At 44.3% G+C, this 16443-nt stretch overlaps 1 protein-coding gene across 5 annotated transcripts in view; it reads left to right on the forward strand.

The window, feature by feature from the left end:
- diaph2 (diaphanous-related formin 2) overlaps nt 1–16443 on the forward strand; it is a 780284-nt gene that overhangs the window by 55378 nt on the left and 708463 nt on the right. For 4 of the 5 annotated variants that reach the window (XR_011964075.1, XM_072594675.1, XM_072594678.1 and 1 more), the window contains exon 2: nt 15561–15593. The exons of the other annotated variant lie outside the window; for it this stretch is intronic. Coding sequence is in view for 3 of the 4 variants with exons in the window: in XM_072594675.1 (XP_072450776.1) it covers nt 15561–15593 (33 nt within the window). In the remaining variant the exon portion in view is untranslated. The remainder of the gene's footprint in view (nt 1–15560; nt 15594–16443) is intronic. 5 annotated transcript variants of the gene reach the window in all.

The raw sequence follows: 16443 nt of genomic DNA on the forward strand, positions 1-16443 counted from the left end.
CTTAATGGGTCGAGGAATAATCTGAAGGGTACATGGTTGTCAGGGAAGACTAACTTGTACATTTTAAGATTACTCTTTGGGACCAATTGTTGAAAGCTGTATAGCTTTGAAATTTATGTTGGTCTTTGCAAAGAATTAGAATCTATTGCACAATCATTTTTGTCCAACATTAATGCTTGTACTGGTTTGAGTACATGAACTTGTTTATAATTTGTATTTGGGATGTCAGAGTGATGGGCATGATGCAAATAATTTCTCCACTTAATTGAAAACTGTGACGAAGAAATAAAATTAGAATGGGTTGCATTTAAACTGGAAGAGCACCAATATCCTGGGCAGGAGATTTGCTAGACCACTTTGGGAGGGTTTGAACTAGCTTGGCAATGGGATGGGAACCAGAGCTACAGATCAGAGGAGATGATAGTTGTTGAACGGGCAGAAATAGAATGCAAAGAGTCTGTTGGGAAGATTACACCGTTGATAGGGTAAAGGGATGGGTTAAAGTGTGTCTCTTTTAATGTAAAGTGTGTCAGGAATAAGAGTGGTGAGCTTAGAGCATGGATCAATATTTGGAACAATTATGTTGTGGCCGTAATGGAGACATGGATTTCACAGGGGCAAGAATGGTTGCTGCATGTTTCAGAGTTAAGATCTTTTAAAAAGAACTGGGACAGAGGTAAAAAAGGAGGGGGAGTAACATTGTTAATTAGTGCATCACAGCAGCAGAAAAGGATGTTGTTGGGCAGGGTTTGTCGACTGAGTCAGTATGGGTAGAAGTCAATAACCGGAAAGGAGCAGTTAATTTATTGGGTGTTTTCTATAGACCCAGCAATAGTAGCAGAGTGATGGAAGAACAGATTGGATAGCAGATCTTGGAAAGGTGCAGATGTAACAGTTATTGTTTTGGGTGACTTCAACTTCCCCAGTGTTGATTTTAACCTCTTCAGTGCAGATGGTCTGGATGGAGTAGATTTTATCAGGTGTGTCCAGAAGGATTCCTGACTCAATATGTAGACAAGCCAACGAAGGAGGAGGCTGTATTGGATTTGGTTCTCGGCAATGAGGTATCAGATCTCTCTGTTGGAGAGCATTTCGGTGACAGTGACCACAGCTGCCTTGCCTTTACCATAGCCATGGAGAGGGATAGGAACAGACAGTAAGGTAAGGTATTTAATTGGGGGAGGGAAAATTTATACTGCTATTAGATAGGAGCTATGGAGTATAAATTAGAAACAATTGTTCTACAGGAAATGCAGAAGAGAAATGTGAGTCTGTTTAAGGAGCACTTATTGCGAGGGTTGGATAACTTTGTCCCACTGAGTCTGGCAAGGAATGGTAAGGTGAGGGAGCCTTGGATGACAAGAGGAGCTTCTTTTCAAGAGGAAGAAGGAAGCTTACTTAATGTTGAGGAAGCAAGGATTTGGCACAGCATGAGAAGATTGCAAGGTTGCTAGGAAAGAACTTAAATGGAACTGAGGAGAGCTAGGAGGGGGCACCAAAAAGCCTTGGTGGGAAGGATTAGGGAAAACCCAACAGCATTCTATATATTAATGAGGAATAAGAGAATATCAGAGAGAGGGTAGGGCAAACCAAGGATAGTGGAGGGAACTTGTGCCTGGAGCCTGAAGAGATAGGGGAGACCTCAAATGAGTTTTTTGCTTCAGTATTCACGAGACCTTGTTGATAGTGAGAACACCATGGACCAGGTTGATAGGCTTGAACAGATTGATATTAAGAAAGCGGATGTGCTGAAATTCTGGGAAGCATCAGGATAGATATGTCTCCAAGACTAGACCAGATATATCCAAGGTTACTATAGGAAGCGAAGAATGAGATTGTTGGGCCTCCGGCGATGATCTTTGCATGCTAACTCTCCAGGGGAGTAGTACCAGGTGTTTGGGGAGCAGTGAATGTTCTTCCTCTGTTCAAGAAAGGGAATAGGGAAATCTCTGGGAATTACAGACCAGTTAGTCTTACATCTATGGTAAGCAAGGTACTAGAAAAAATTGAGAGGTAGGAATTATGACTATTTGGGAAAATATAGTTTGATGAAAGATAGTCAGCATGGCCATGTGAGGGGCAGGTCATGCCTCTCAAGCCTATTGAGTTCTTTAACTTGGAGGTGCTAGTGTTGGACTGGGGTGGACAAAGTTAAAAATCGCACAAAGCCAGGCTATAGTCCAACAGGTTTATTTAGAAGCACTAGCTTTCGGCACACGCTCCATCACCTGATGAAGGAGCGGCACTCCGAAAGCTAGTGCTTCCATATAAACCTGTTTGACTATAACCTGTTGTTGTGTGACTTTTAACTGAGTTCTTTTGAGGATGACGAGACAAGTTGACAAAAGTCGAACAGTGGATGTCGTATATATAGATTTCAGTAAGGCACTTGATAAGGTTCCTCATGGTATGCTCATTCAGAAAGTTATGTATGGGATACATGGAAATTTGGCTGTCTGGATACAAAATTGGCTGGCCAAATAAAAACCATAAATGGTAGTGGATGGAAAGTATTTTTCCAGGAGGTTGGTGGCTAATGGTATCCTGCAGGGATCTGTTCTTGGGCCTCTGCATCTTGTTTTTATAAATGACTTGGATGAAGAAGTGAAAGGGTAGTTTAGTAAGTTTGTCGATGACACAAAGTTCAGTGGTGTTGTAGATAGTGTCGAGGGCTGTTGCACGCTGCAACAAGACATTGACAGGGTGCAGAGCTGGGCTGAGAAGTGGCAGATGGACTTCAACCTGGAAAAATGCAAAGTGATTCATTCTGGAAGGTCAAATTTTAATGCTGAATGCAGGGTTAAAGACAGGATTATGAGCAGTGTGGAGGAACGGTGGGATCTTGGGGTCCACGTCCATAGATCCCTGAAAGTAACACCCCTATCAACTTGGGTGGTAGGGAAGGCATTTGATGTTTTGGCTTTCAATAATAGGAGGATTGAGTTTAAGAGCTGCAAGGTTTTGCTGCAGCTTTATGAAACCCTGGTTAGTCCGCACTTAGAATGTTGTGTCCATTTCTGGTTGCTTCATTATAGGAAGGATGTCGCTGCTTTAGGTGTCTCACAAACTTGATTGAGTTTTTTGAAGAAGTGACAAAGAGGATTGATGAGGGCAATATGATCTATATGGATTTCAGTGAGACGTTGAACAAGGTTTCCCATGGGATACTGATTAGCAAGGTTAGATCTCATGGACTACAGGGAGAACTAGCCATTTGGGTACAGAACAGGCTCAAAGGTAGAAGACACAGGGTGGTGGTGGAGGGTTGTTTTTCAGACTAGAGGCCTGTGGCCAGTGGAGTACCACAAGGATCGATGCTGGGCCCTCTACTTTTTGTCATTTACATAAATGATTTGGATGCGAGCATAAGAGGTACAGTTAGTAAGTTTGCAGATGATACCAAAATTGGAGGTGTAGTGGACAGCGAAGAGGGTGACCTCAGATTACAACAGGATCTTGACCAGATGGGCCAATGGGCTGAGAAGTGGCAGATGGAGTTTAATTCGGATAAATGCGAAGTGCTGCATTTTGGAAAAGCAAATCTTAGCAGGACTTATACACTTAATGGTAAGGTCCTCGGGGGTGTTGCTGAACAAAGAGACCTTGGAATGCAGGTTCATAGCTCCTTGAAAGTGGAGTCGCAGGTAGATAGGATAGTGAAGGGGGTATGCTTTCCTTTATTCGTCAAAGTATTGAGTACAGGAGTTGGGAGGTTATGTTGCGGCTGTACAGGACATTGGTTAGGCCACTGTTGGAATATTGCGTGCAATTCTGGTCTCCTTCCTGTCGGAAAGATGTTGTGAAACTTGAAAGGGTTCAGAAACAATTTACAAGGATGTTGCCAGGGTTGGAGGATTTGAGCTACAGGGAGAGGCTGAACAGGCTGGGGCTGTTTTCCCTGGAGCTTCGGAGGCTGAGGGGTGACCTTTTATAGAGGTTTACAAAATTGAGGGGCATGGATACGGTAAATAGGCAAAGTCTTTTCCCTGGGGTCGGGGAGTCCAGAACTACAGAGCATAGGTTTAGGCTCAGAGGGGAAAGGTATAAAAGAGACCTAAGGGGCAACCTTTTCATGCGGAGTGTGGTGCGTGTATGGAATGAGCTGCCAGAGGAAGTGGTGTAGGCTGGTACAATTGCAACATTTAAGAGGCATTTAGATGGGTATATGAATAGGAAGGGTTTGGAGGGATATGGGCCGGGTGCTGGCAGGTGGGACTAGATTGGGTTGGGATATCTGGTCAGCATGGACGGGTTGAACCGAAGGGTCTGTTTCCATACTGTAGATCTCTATGACCTTATGACAGTGCAGAGGAGATTTACCAAGATGCTGACTGGATTGGAGAGCTTGTCTTATGAAGAGCGATTGAGTGAGCTCGGACTTTACACACTGGAAAGAAGAAGGGAGAGAGGTGACTTGATAGAAGTCTACAAGGTAATGAGAGGCCTAGGTAGAGTAGATAGACAGAGACCTTTCCTCGGGGCAGAAATGGCTGTCATGAGGGGCCATAATTTTAAGGTGATTGGAGGAAGGTATGGGGGAATGTCAGAGGGAGGTTCTTTACGCAAAAAGTGGTGGGTGCGTGGAATGCACTGCCAGCGATGGTGGTTGAGTCAGAGACATTAGGAACATATTAAGCGATTGCTGGACAAATGCATGGATGGCAATAAATTGGGGGGAGTGTAGACTAAGTTGATCTTAATTTAAGATCAATGCTCAGCACAACATTGTGGGCTGAAAGGCCTGTACTGTGCTGTACTATTCTTAGTTCTATGTTGTAATGGTGCAGCACAGCTTTCATGTCTTCAGGAAGAATATTCAATGTAAATTCAAACTTTATACCTCCACTTCATTGAGTTCCTATGCATTTCATTGCACCTTTAGCTGACTGTTCAAGACCGTGTGTAGATGTTGGTGGAGCTTTGAATTGCTTGAAAAATGTTGCCATGTACATACGCAGACTAAATAGCAGGAGTTGGTTGACTATCATGTAAGCTGTGTACTGTGGTTCCCTCTCAGTATGCCATCCATTTAATTTCCATCAGTAAATTCTGGAATGTTAATTATTACTGAAGCACTGCCATTACTGGGTTTCTCTCCAGCTGAAGGGAGAATTGGTCAGTTAACTAATACCGAGTAAAATATAGGGCATTATGCTCAGTGCTTTGTACGTACAGTTTGTCTATTGAACTATCCAAGGAAGATTTGGGGTCTATGGACACGCATAACTTTTAAAATATTGAATTTTCTAGTGACTGGCTGAAATATTAACCTTCAAGATTTTATATTTTGAAAATTAGCATTGACTAAACATTCAAATCAAAGTAAAATGCTGTGGATGTTGGAAATCTGAAACAGATGAGAATGCTGGAGAAACTTAGGTTTGGCACCATTTGTGAAGAGAGAAAGTTCACATCTAGTCGAAACGTTAAATGTTTCTCTCTTGGCTGACCATAACTTGGTTTCTTTCTAATATATTGAACAATAGAAATTGAGTTTTCTCCTTTTAATTCAAACAACTGCAAGCTCAATGTTCCTTTTAAACTTGACATTCTACATTTTCAGTCCCCTTACTTAAGAAATTATACATTTGCAGAGGAACTTCAAGATTTCACCAATTTAATCCTGAGGATAGACAAATTGAAGAGATTTGAAGAAACAGCATCTGTATTTCCTAGACTTTCAAAAAAAATAAGATGTGATCTCATTGAAAAATTTTAGAGCTTGGTTGATGTAGATAGAATGTTTCCCTGGCTTGTAACTGTAAAACCAAGCAACACAATCTCGAAATAAGGAGCAGGCCATCTGAGAGTGATGTAAGAGGGAATTCTTCATTTCTAGGGTGGTAACGTTTTGGAATTGTTCACCAGAGGGAAGTGGAGGCACTGTGGGAAACTGTCCAGGTGTAAAAACTGAAACTCTCGTTTGAGTATTCACACAGCCCTCTGTTCCCAAAACAACCAAATTGTACAGACTTGTCTCTGGACAAAGTAAAGAAGGATTTCACACTATTGATCCATTCCAGAGCTTTCTGTTTAACCTAATGCCTTAAAAGTAGCTTATCCCTAAAAGAAAAATGCAAAGGAGAATCTTACACTGATTATTCCCATTTTAAAGTAATGTTTGTAAGGGGAAAGCTGTATCATAAAGTAATTAAGAAGAGAAAGTAGTAAATTTTCAAATGAAAGATACAGCTTGAGTTGTTTTCAGAGGGAAGATAAAGGAGAGAGACATGAGAGATAGTGTCATTCAAAAAAATTCTACAGATTCATAGAATCCTGACAGAGCAGAAAGAGGCCATTTTGCCCATGGAGTCTGCACTGGGTGAGGAGCACCCTACCCCTACCCAAACCCAAACCCAAACCCTACCCAACCCCTACCCTATTTCTCACTGGTAATCCACCTAGCCTGTACATCCCTGGACACTGATAGGCAATTTAACATGGCTAATCCACCTAACCTGCACAACTTTGGACTGTGGGAAGAAACCAGAGCACCTGGCAGAAACTCATGCAGACACATGGAGACCATGCAAGCTCCACATGACAGTCACCCAAGGCTGTAATTGAACCCATGTCCCTGGCATTGTGAGGCAGCTGTGTTAACCTTTGAGCCACAATGTGCCACTTCATTTGCTAACGGACTATGTGGGAAGTTTCGCACAAGTGACAGCTCATGGATTTGCATTTAATATATTAGCGTGGATTGAGAGCTGGTTGATGGTCAAGAACAATGGGAAGGGATAAACAGTGTATTTTCAAATTGGTAAGCTTGCTGCAAAGGTTGCTGCAGGTTGTTATTTGCAATCTATTGTCAACAGATTGACCACAATCTCATTAAATAATGGAAGAGGCTCAAGGGCTGAATGACTCCTATATTCCTTAATTTCTATATTCCTTAATGACTTTGACAAATAGATGGTGTAACATATCTAACTGTCATGAAACAAAGCTGGATGGAAGTGTTAGCAATAAGGAGGATACAAAGAAACAACCAAAAGCTGCAGACAGATTTACTAAATGGGTATAAAGATGGCGGGAGGAATATGGTATCTGGAAATGAGTGGTGGTTCAAATTGGTCATCACAGAAAAGCTGAATATTTTGAAAAATATCTTGATGTTGAGAGGGACTTGGGTGTGTGCTCATATAAGGAACATAAAACATTAACATACATGTACAGAAAACAGAGACAAATTGAATGTTTCACTTTCTTGGAAAGTGTCTGGAGTACAAGAATAAGCAAGTCTTGCAAGAATTGTACCACACCTGATGTACTGTGCACAGTTTTCATCTCCATATCAGAGGAAAAATATATTTGCGTTGGAGGAAAGTACGATGAAGTTTACATGGAAGGTTGCTGGCTTGAGTTTTCCAATAGTGGGTTGAAAAATATTGGTCATGTATATAATAAGAGATGGTCTTGATGAAGCTTACTGGTTTCTGAGGCAGCTTGACAGGGTAGATGCTGAGAGGATGTCCTCAGCTAGGGTTAGGATTGTAGGAATACAGTCTTGAATTAAGGTCCTGATTTAGTTTGAGGAGACATATCTTCACTTACAGGATTGTAAATCTTTGGAATTTCTCCTTTTTGTACATGGATAGTCCATTGTCTAAGATATTTAAATTTGAGATGGATATTTGGTTCCTCAAGGAATTTAAGGAGATCAAGCAGAAATAGAATTGAAGTCCAAAATCAGCTACGAGTTATGGTTTCTGTTTGGAGGGCAGTACTGTGTACCCCTTGAATCTACTCCTTGTGTAATTTTTAAAACTCATTTTTCAGCTTCCCCTCATGAAATATCTTTGACTTACCTGATATTCAGGACACATGAACTACTACCAATTGATTCAAAAGCCTACATTTCTTTTGACACTCCTTTCTGCTTCAGTCCTTAGTTCTGCACTTTTGGAACAACACATTGATTATTCTTGTGGTAATTGGACATTAAGTTATTGATGTCTTTATTTGTTTTATGATTGTTTTAAGGATCTCGAAAAGATCTGCATTGAAGGATAATTAACTTGGAAACATTTTAATTTGTTGCGGAAAAGCCTGTGTTAACCTTGTTACTTGGAGGATCAAATAAAAATTCAAATGTAGAATGACATGATCTCTTTCTTGAGTGGGAACAACACTTTGTTTGAGAGTTTGAGCATTGTCGAGATCAGTGAAAAGCATTAGGATCGTGGAATGGTTGCAGTATACGAATTGTTTCTGTGCTGGATCACTAAAGGGGCAATTCATCTTGTATTATTCCATTGCAATTTGCTGAGGAATGGTGGATGTTTCGTGTCAGTCTTGAAATAAACTTCTTTCTTTGTAGCCTATGATACAATGGATTTTATGTAATTCTTCAACTTGTGATGACAGCTCCATATGAAGAAGGATCCCTTGTCATTATTGTTGCACACCAGTTATTCTGTGCTTGGGACATTCATCTTGTTCAAACTCATACATGCCAACTATTTGAAATAACTTGCATGTCTGCCATTGTGTTAAACTATGAATAAATCCAAATAACACCATTTGCTAAAAATTGAACCATAGGTTTTCAAGGTTAAAACAAAAGCAAACCAGGCATAAAGTTTTATTTCTGGAGGGATAAATTTGGAAAACGGACAAGTTATGCTAAACCTTAATTTCAATTTTGGTTTAATAAGTTGTGGAGGTTATGGTGTGTGTGTCTGTATGTGTATAGATTACAAATATGATACGAGGGATGCTTGAGTTTGCCATATCAAGAAAAAGTTGACAAGCTAATCTTTTCTTTACGAAATGGAACACTGAGGGATATCAAATAGTAGTCTTCAAAATTGTCAAAGTCTTCAATAAAGTGGATACAGAAGTTATATATTGTGGCAAGAGTTCAGCAACAGCTGGATTATTGAGTACAGTTTGGTTGCTACAGTTTAGGGATGATGTGATTGCATTCTAGCAGGGAGAAAGATTCACCAAGGTATTGCTTGGACTGGAAAGAGTTTGATTTGTGGTGATGTGTTTGATGGTTTGTGGTGATGTGTTTGAGGTGTACAAAATTGTAGGGGCATAGTGGGTAGGGAGAAATTTCTTCCCTTTAAAAAAGGGCCAATAACCAGGTTTTAAAATCATGAGCAGAAGATTTGACGAAATTTTTTTTCACTTGAGTTGTGGGTATCTGCCAGAAAGTTGGTAAAGGTGAGAACCCGCAAGACAATCAAAATTATTTAAATAAAACATTTGAAATGCCATCGCATACAAAGTTGGAAAATGGGGTTAGATTAGGTGGATATTTTGGAACTAGTATGTAATCGATAGAATGAAGGGCCTCTACCAGTGCTGTAAAAACTCTGACTCTGAGGCCATCAATTTTGAGATGATTACAAAACAATGACTGCAGATGCTGGAAACCAGATTCTGGATTAGTGGTGCTGGAAGAGCACAGCAGTTCAGGCAGCATCTGAGGAGCAGTAAAATCGACGTTTTGGGCAAAAGCCCTTCAACAGGAATAAAGGCAGAGAGCCTGAAGGGTGGAGAGATAAGCGAGAGGAGGGTGGGGTTGGGGAGAAAGTAGCATAGAGTACAATAGGTGAGTGGGGGAGGGAATGAAGGTGATAGGTCAAGGAGGAGGGTGAAGTGGATAGGTGGAAAAGAAGTTAGGCAGGTTGGACAAGTCATGGGGACAGTGCTGAGCTGGAAGTTTAGAACTAGGGTGAGGTGGGGGAAGGGGAAATGAGGAAACTGTTGAAGTCCACATTGATGCCCTGGGGTTGAAGTGTTCCGAGGCTGAAGATGAGGCGTTCTTCCTCCAGGCGTCTGGTGGTGAGGGAGCGGCGGTGAAGGAGGTCCAGGACCTCCATGTCCTCGGCAGAGTGGGAGGGGGAGTTGAAATGTTGGGCCACAAGGCGGTGTGGTTGATTGGTGTGGGTGTCCTGGAGATGTTCCCCTCAGGGTTCTGGGGGGATGTTCCCTAAAGCGTTCTGCTCGGAGGTGTCCAGTCGCCCCAATGTAGAGGAGACCGCATTGGGAGCAACGGATACAATAAATGACATTAGTGGATGTGCAGGTAAAACTTGATGTGGAAGGCTCCTTTAGGGCCTTGGATGGAGGTGAGGGAGGAGGTGTGGGCACAGGTTTTGCAATTCCTGCGGTGGCAGGGGAAGGTGCCAGGATGGGAGGGTGGGTTGTAGGGGCGCGTGGACCTGACTAGGTAGTCATGGAGGAAATGGTCTTTGCGGAAGGCGGAAAGGGGTGGGGAGGGAAATATATCCCTGGTGGTGAGGTCTGTTTGGAGGTGGCGGAAATGTTGGCGGATGATTTGGTTTATGTGAAGGTTGATAGGGTGGAAGGTGAGCACCAGGGGCATTCTGTCCTTGTTACAGTTGGAGGGGTGGTGTCTGAGGGCGGAGGTGCGGGATATGGACGAGATGTGTTGGAGGGCATCTTTAACCACGTGGGAAGGGAAATTGCGGTCTCTAAAGAAGGAGGCCATCTGGTGTATTCTGTAGTGGAACTGGTCCTCCTGGGAGTAGATCTGGCAGAGGCGGAGGAATTGGGAATACAGGATGGCATTTTTGCAAGAGGTAGGGTGGGAAGAGGTGTAATCCAGGTAGCTGTGGGAGTCGGTGGGTTTGTAAAAAATGTCAATGTCAAGTCGGTCATCATTAATGGAGAGGTCCAGGAAGGGGAGGGAGGTGTCAGAGACGGTCCAGGTAAATTTAAGGTCAGGGTGGAATGTGTTGGTGAAGTTGATGAATTGCTCAACCTCCTCGCGGGAGCACGAGGTGGCGTCAATGCAGTCATCAATGTAGTGGAGGAAGAAGTGGGGAGTGGTGCCGGTCTAATTACGGAAGATCAACTGCTCTACATAGCTAACAAAGAGACAGGCATAGCTGGGGCCCATACGTGTGCCCATGGCTACCCCTTTGGTCTGGAGGAAGTGGGAGGATTCGAAGGAGAAATAGTTAAGGGTGAGGACCAGTTCGGCCAAACGATGAGTGTCGGTGGAAGGGTACTGTTGGGGACGTCGGGAGAGGAAAAAACTGAGGGCTTGGAGGCCCTGGTCATGGCGAATGGAGGTATAGAGGGATTGGATATCCATGGTGAAGATGAGGCGTTGGGGCGGCCAGGAGAACGGAAGTCTTGGAGGAGTTGGAGGGCGTAGGTGGTGTCTCAAACGTATGTGGGGAGTTCCTGGGCTAGGGGCGATAGGACAGTGTCGAGGTAGGTAGAGATGAGTTCAGTGGGGCAGGAGCATGCTGAGACAATGGGTCGGCCAGGGTGGTCAGGCTTGTGGATCTTGGGAAGGAGGTAGAACCGGGCAGTGCGGGGTTCCCGGACTATGAGGTTGGAAGCTGTGGGTGGGAGATCTCCTGAGGTGATGAGGTTCTGTATGGTCTGGGAGATGATGGTTTGATGATGGGGGGTGGGGTCATGGTTAAGGGGGCGATAGGAAGAGGTGTCCTCGAGTTGGCGTTTGGCATCAGCGGTGTAGAGGTCAGTGCGCCAGACTACCACTGTGCCCCCTTTATCTGCTGGCTTGATGGTGAGGTTGGGATTGGAGTAGAGGGATTGGAGGGCTGCGCGTTGAGGGGGTGAGAGATTGGAGTGGGGGAGGGAGGTAGACAGGTTAAGGCAGTTCATGTCCCAGCGGTAGTAGGAAATGAAGAGGTTGAGGGCAGGTAATAAGCCAGCGCGGGGTGTCCAGGTGGATGCAGTGTTGGAGGTGAGCGAAGGGGTCCTCTGAAGGTGGGCGGGAGTCCTGATCGGGAAAGTAAGCTCTGAGGTGGCAGAAGAAGTATTCGACGTCACTGCGTGTATTAAATTCATTGATGCGTGGACGGAGGCGGATGAAGGCGAGTCCTTTGCTGAGGAGTGATCGTCCTCAGTGAGGGGGAGGTCTGGAGGGATGGTGAAAACTTGGCAGGGTTGGGAGCTGGGATCTGTTGTGCGTGTGGAGCTGGGAGTGGGGCTGGAGCTGGTAACTGGCGTGGGTGTGATGGTGGGGGGAATGGGGGTGGAGTCATGAGCAGGGGTGGTGTTCCCCTCAGGATTCTGGGGGCTGGGAAAGGTGACAGTGGGATCTGTGGGGGGCGTGTCAGCAGAATTCAGGTGAGTGGCGTTGGTGGGGGCGGAAGTGGTGGCAGACACGGCAGTAGGGGTGGCGGAAGTCACTGAGCGTGTGACAGCGATGATGTGAGGGGCGGAAATGATGTCACGTGTGATGCATGAGGAACTGAGAGTTGGAAGTGGCTGTGGGAGCGGCCACGATGGGGGCAGAAGTGACATCATCAATCAGCGTGGGGGTGGCAGTTCTACCAACCGCATGGCTAATGGCATCTGACCAGTTCCAGAGGCCGAGGGAATCTTCTGGAATGTTTGAGGAGCGCTGGCCCTCTCAATTCCTCATGCATCACATGTGACATCACTTTCACCCCCACCTACGCCACTCACCTGCATTCTGCTGACACATTCCCCCCCCCCCCCCCCCCCCAGATCCCACTGTCACCATTCCTGGCCCCCAGAACCCTGAGGGGAACATCTCCAGGACAGCCGCACCAATCAACCACACCGCCCCGTGGCCTAACATTTCAACTCCCCCTCCCACTCTGCCGAGGACATGGAGGTCCTGGGCCTCCTTCACCGCCGCTCCCTCACCGCCAGACGCCTGGAGGAAGAACGCCTCATCTTCCGCCTCGGAACACTTCAACCCCAGGGCATCAATGTGGACTTCAATAGTTTCCTCATTTCCCCTTCCCCCCACCTTACCCTAGTTCCAAACTTCCAGCTCAGCACTGTCCCCATGACTTGTCCAACCTGCCTATCTTCTTTTCCACCTCTCCACTCCACCCTCCTCCATGACCTATAACCTTCATCCCGTCCCCCACTCACCTATTGTACTCTATGCTACTTTCTCCCCACCCCCACCCTCCTCTAGCATTTCTCTCCACCCTTCAGGCTCTCTGCCTTTATTCCTGAGGATCGGGAAGTGCTCTCCACCACATCTCCTCCACTTCCCGCTCCTCTGCCCTTGAACCCCGCCCCTCCAATCGCCACCAGGACAGAACCCCACTGGTCCTCACCTACCACCCCACCAACCTCCATATACATCGTATCATCCGTCGTCACTTCCGCCACCTCCAAACAGACCTCACCACCAGGGATATATTTCCCTCCCCTCCCCTATCAGCGTTCCGAAAAGACCACTCACTCCATGACTCCCTCGTCAGGTCCACACCCCCCACCAACCCAACCTCCACTCCCGGCACCTTCCCCTGCAACCGCAAGAAATGCAAAACTTGCGCCCACACCTCCCCCCTCTTACTTCCCTCCAAGGCCCCAAGGGATTCTTCCATATCCGCCACAAATTCACCTGTACCTCCACACATATCATTTACTGCATCAGCTGCACCCGATGTGGCTTCCTCTATATTGGAGAGACAGGCCGCCTACATGCGGAACGTTTCAGAGAACACCTCTAGGACACCCGAACCAATCAACCCAACCACCCCGTGGCTCAACACTTCAACTCCCCCTCCCACTCCACCAAGGACATGCAGGTCCTTGGACTCCTCCATCGCCAGACCATAGCAACAGGACGGCTGGGGGAAGAGTGCCCCATCTTCCGCCTAGGAACCCTCCAACCACAAGGGATGAACTCAGATTTCTCCAGTTTCCTCCTTTCCCCCCCCCCATCTTATCTCAGTCCCAACCCTCAAACTCAGCCCCACCTTCCTAACCTGCAATCTTCTTCCTGACCTCTCCGCCCCCACCCCCGCCCCCACCCCCACCCCCACCCCCACTCCCACTCCAGCCTGTCACCCTCACCTTTACCTCCTTCCACCTATCGCATTTCCAACGCCCTTCCCCAAGTCCCTCCTCCCTCCCTTTTATCTTAGCCTGCTGGGCACAGTTTTCTCATTCCTGAAGAAGGGGCCCATGCCTGAAACATAGCTTCTCCTGCTCCTTGGATGCTGCCTGACCTGCTGCACTTTTCCAGCAACAGTTACACAAGACATGTTTGAAGAGAATCTTCTAGATACATTTGAAGCACATTCGGCAAATATATGATGGAGAAAGGTAAAGATGGTCAGAACAGATTCAGATAAAGAGCGTGGTTCGGCGGGGGGGGAGATTTGAGTGAACACCATCATGGACTAGTTTCATCTCATGATCTGTTTGCTGTGCATAGTATGTAATTGTATGTAGTTCAGTGTAAAATGTAAAAGTGATGCTGTTGTCCTTGGTGCTTTTTAACCTGTATGAAGCGATGTAAGAAAGTATCAAATTAAGTTAATTACTTTCTTTTCTGTGAAAATTAGTTTTGGTCTGTCTCAACTTAGTCAAAAACAGGTCTCTATACCTCCAATTAGGGATATGGTAAGAATATGTATAGGATATAAGTAGGCAGGGAAAGAGTTAAGTTCTGAGCTTTGTGAAACAAGAGGTTCAGCTGAGCACGACTCCAATCAGATAAGAACTCACAGTTAACAATGCGGTGCTGCAGGAAAGGGTAATAGGTTAACAAGGTGGAAATGCATTCATTATGTAGAGCCATTTAACAATATTGCAAGCATTTGGTATGTGAGGTCAGTTTAACAAGGTGAAAAGTATTGATTATGTGATGCCAGTTATTCATTGTCTCAGAGCAGATGGCTTAATCATTACTATTGATACTTGTTGATTGTAATGGTCACCCAATCAGTATGTAGAGGCAAAAGTGAGTACTGCAGATGCTGGAGGTCAGACTCAAGATTAGAGTAGTGTAGGTCAGGCAGCATCTGAAGAGCAGGAAGATTGACGTTTCAGGCAGAAGCCCTTCATCCTCGTTCCTGATGCCTGAAACATCGAATTTTTTTTTCCTGCACTTCGGATGCTGTCTGACTTGCAATCAATATGTATGCTGCCTTATCTAGATGCTCCTCCCTGTAAAATGGCTACATAGTTCATTCAGAAACTGCTGTTTCAGAGAAGACCATGAACTCATGTTTCTGTGCACAGAGTTCTTGCTCCCTCCAGGGCCCAGAATAAAGATGAAGGAGGTAAAACTATACTGTTTGAGTGTTTTTCTTCGACTGGGGGGGAATGGAACGACGATGGAGAAGTGGTGGAAGAGTAAGAGTAAGACCTCCTAACTAAAAAAAATTCTAAATGGGTGATAAGAGGTCATGTGGTAGATTTGATGAGGTGCTGATTTCCCTTTGGAGGTTGTAAAAAATGGTTATATGTTTGTGACCGACCATTTCACTTGTTTTTGTTAATGTTTATGTGTCACAAGGTAATGTCAGCAATGTCTATGAGCAATATCACTAGATTGTTTGTGTGAAAAAAATGTTGGTTTAACTCTATGCCGAAAGATGTTTAAAATAATTGCAGTTCAGTTTTGGGAGTTCCAGGTGTCACGCAATGGAACTGAGTCTTAAGCCATAACCAACACCCATTTTTGATTTTGAATTTTCTAGGTCTGGACTTCGTAGACTCTACTCTCTTTTTAAGTATACTGGTTGACTACTTTACAAGTATGATATGGTGGTTGAGTATTTTGCAGCTGTAGGTGATGTTTTCTTTTTTTCTGCCTTCTACAGAACCTTAACATAAAAACTTTGGCGGATGATGTGGTAAGCCTGTTCTGGAATCTACTCTTCACTGTATACCTAAAATCACTAAATTGTGCATGCTAAAAAAAACTAGTTTTTAACTTTCGTAGTATTTGTGGAAATCATCATTATTTGTTCTCCTTCAAGAATAACTTGAACAATTAATGTGGTTCCTCAATTTTGCTTCTAGTTTCTAAAATCCACTTTGTTTGCTGAATCAAACTATTTACTGCCCAGTGGGATGGAACATCAAAGTCGGACTTCTTTTTGGCGTAGTTTGTTTTATCTATGTCCTCTGCAAATAATGTCTAGAATAAACTTAGAGCTGCAAAGTACCTCAGTCTCAAACAAAAATGGACAATGAATCAATTAAATGATTTGGGAAAATTGAATTCCACTGTCTGGGGTCTCAAAGAAAAAAAGCAGATCCATCTCAACTTGTTTGATGTTTTTAATTTTATTTCCCCCCCCCAAGGAATTTAACTCGAGATTATAATTAGTTCTTCTAATCTGTGGCATGTTCATATTTACAATTCAATCTTCTATATAAAATACATTATTTTCTTTTCCAAGTATTAAAATTGAATTGCAATGTTGCAGAGATATCTTGGCCGCTACTAAACTTTGAGTAAATTTTTAAAAAAAGCGTGTCCCTTACTGTGTTAACCTGGGAGTCCCTTACAGTTCTTGAAAACAATTGCAATAATAATGTGATCAATAAATTATGCAAGTTCTTTCATGTTCATGATGATCCCACTTTGGAATATATTTCTAACATAATTAATAAAGTATTTGTCCCTGGTGACCATTATTTTATTAAACAGAATTTTGAACCAATTAATCAAATTTAAGGTCATATAACTAACTGCAA

Source organism: Chiloscyllium punctatum, chromosome 25, assembly GCF_047496795.1.
Source record: "Chiloscyllium punctatum isolate Juve2018m chromosome 25, sChiPun1.3, whole genome shotgun sequence".
In the NCBI taxonomy this organism is placed as follows: Eukaryota; Metazoa; Chordata; class Chondrichthyes; order Orectolobiformes; family Hemiscylliidae; genus Chiloscyllium; species Chiloscyllium punctatum.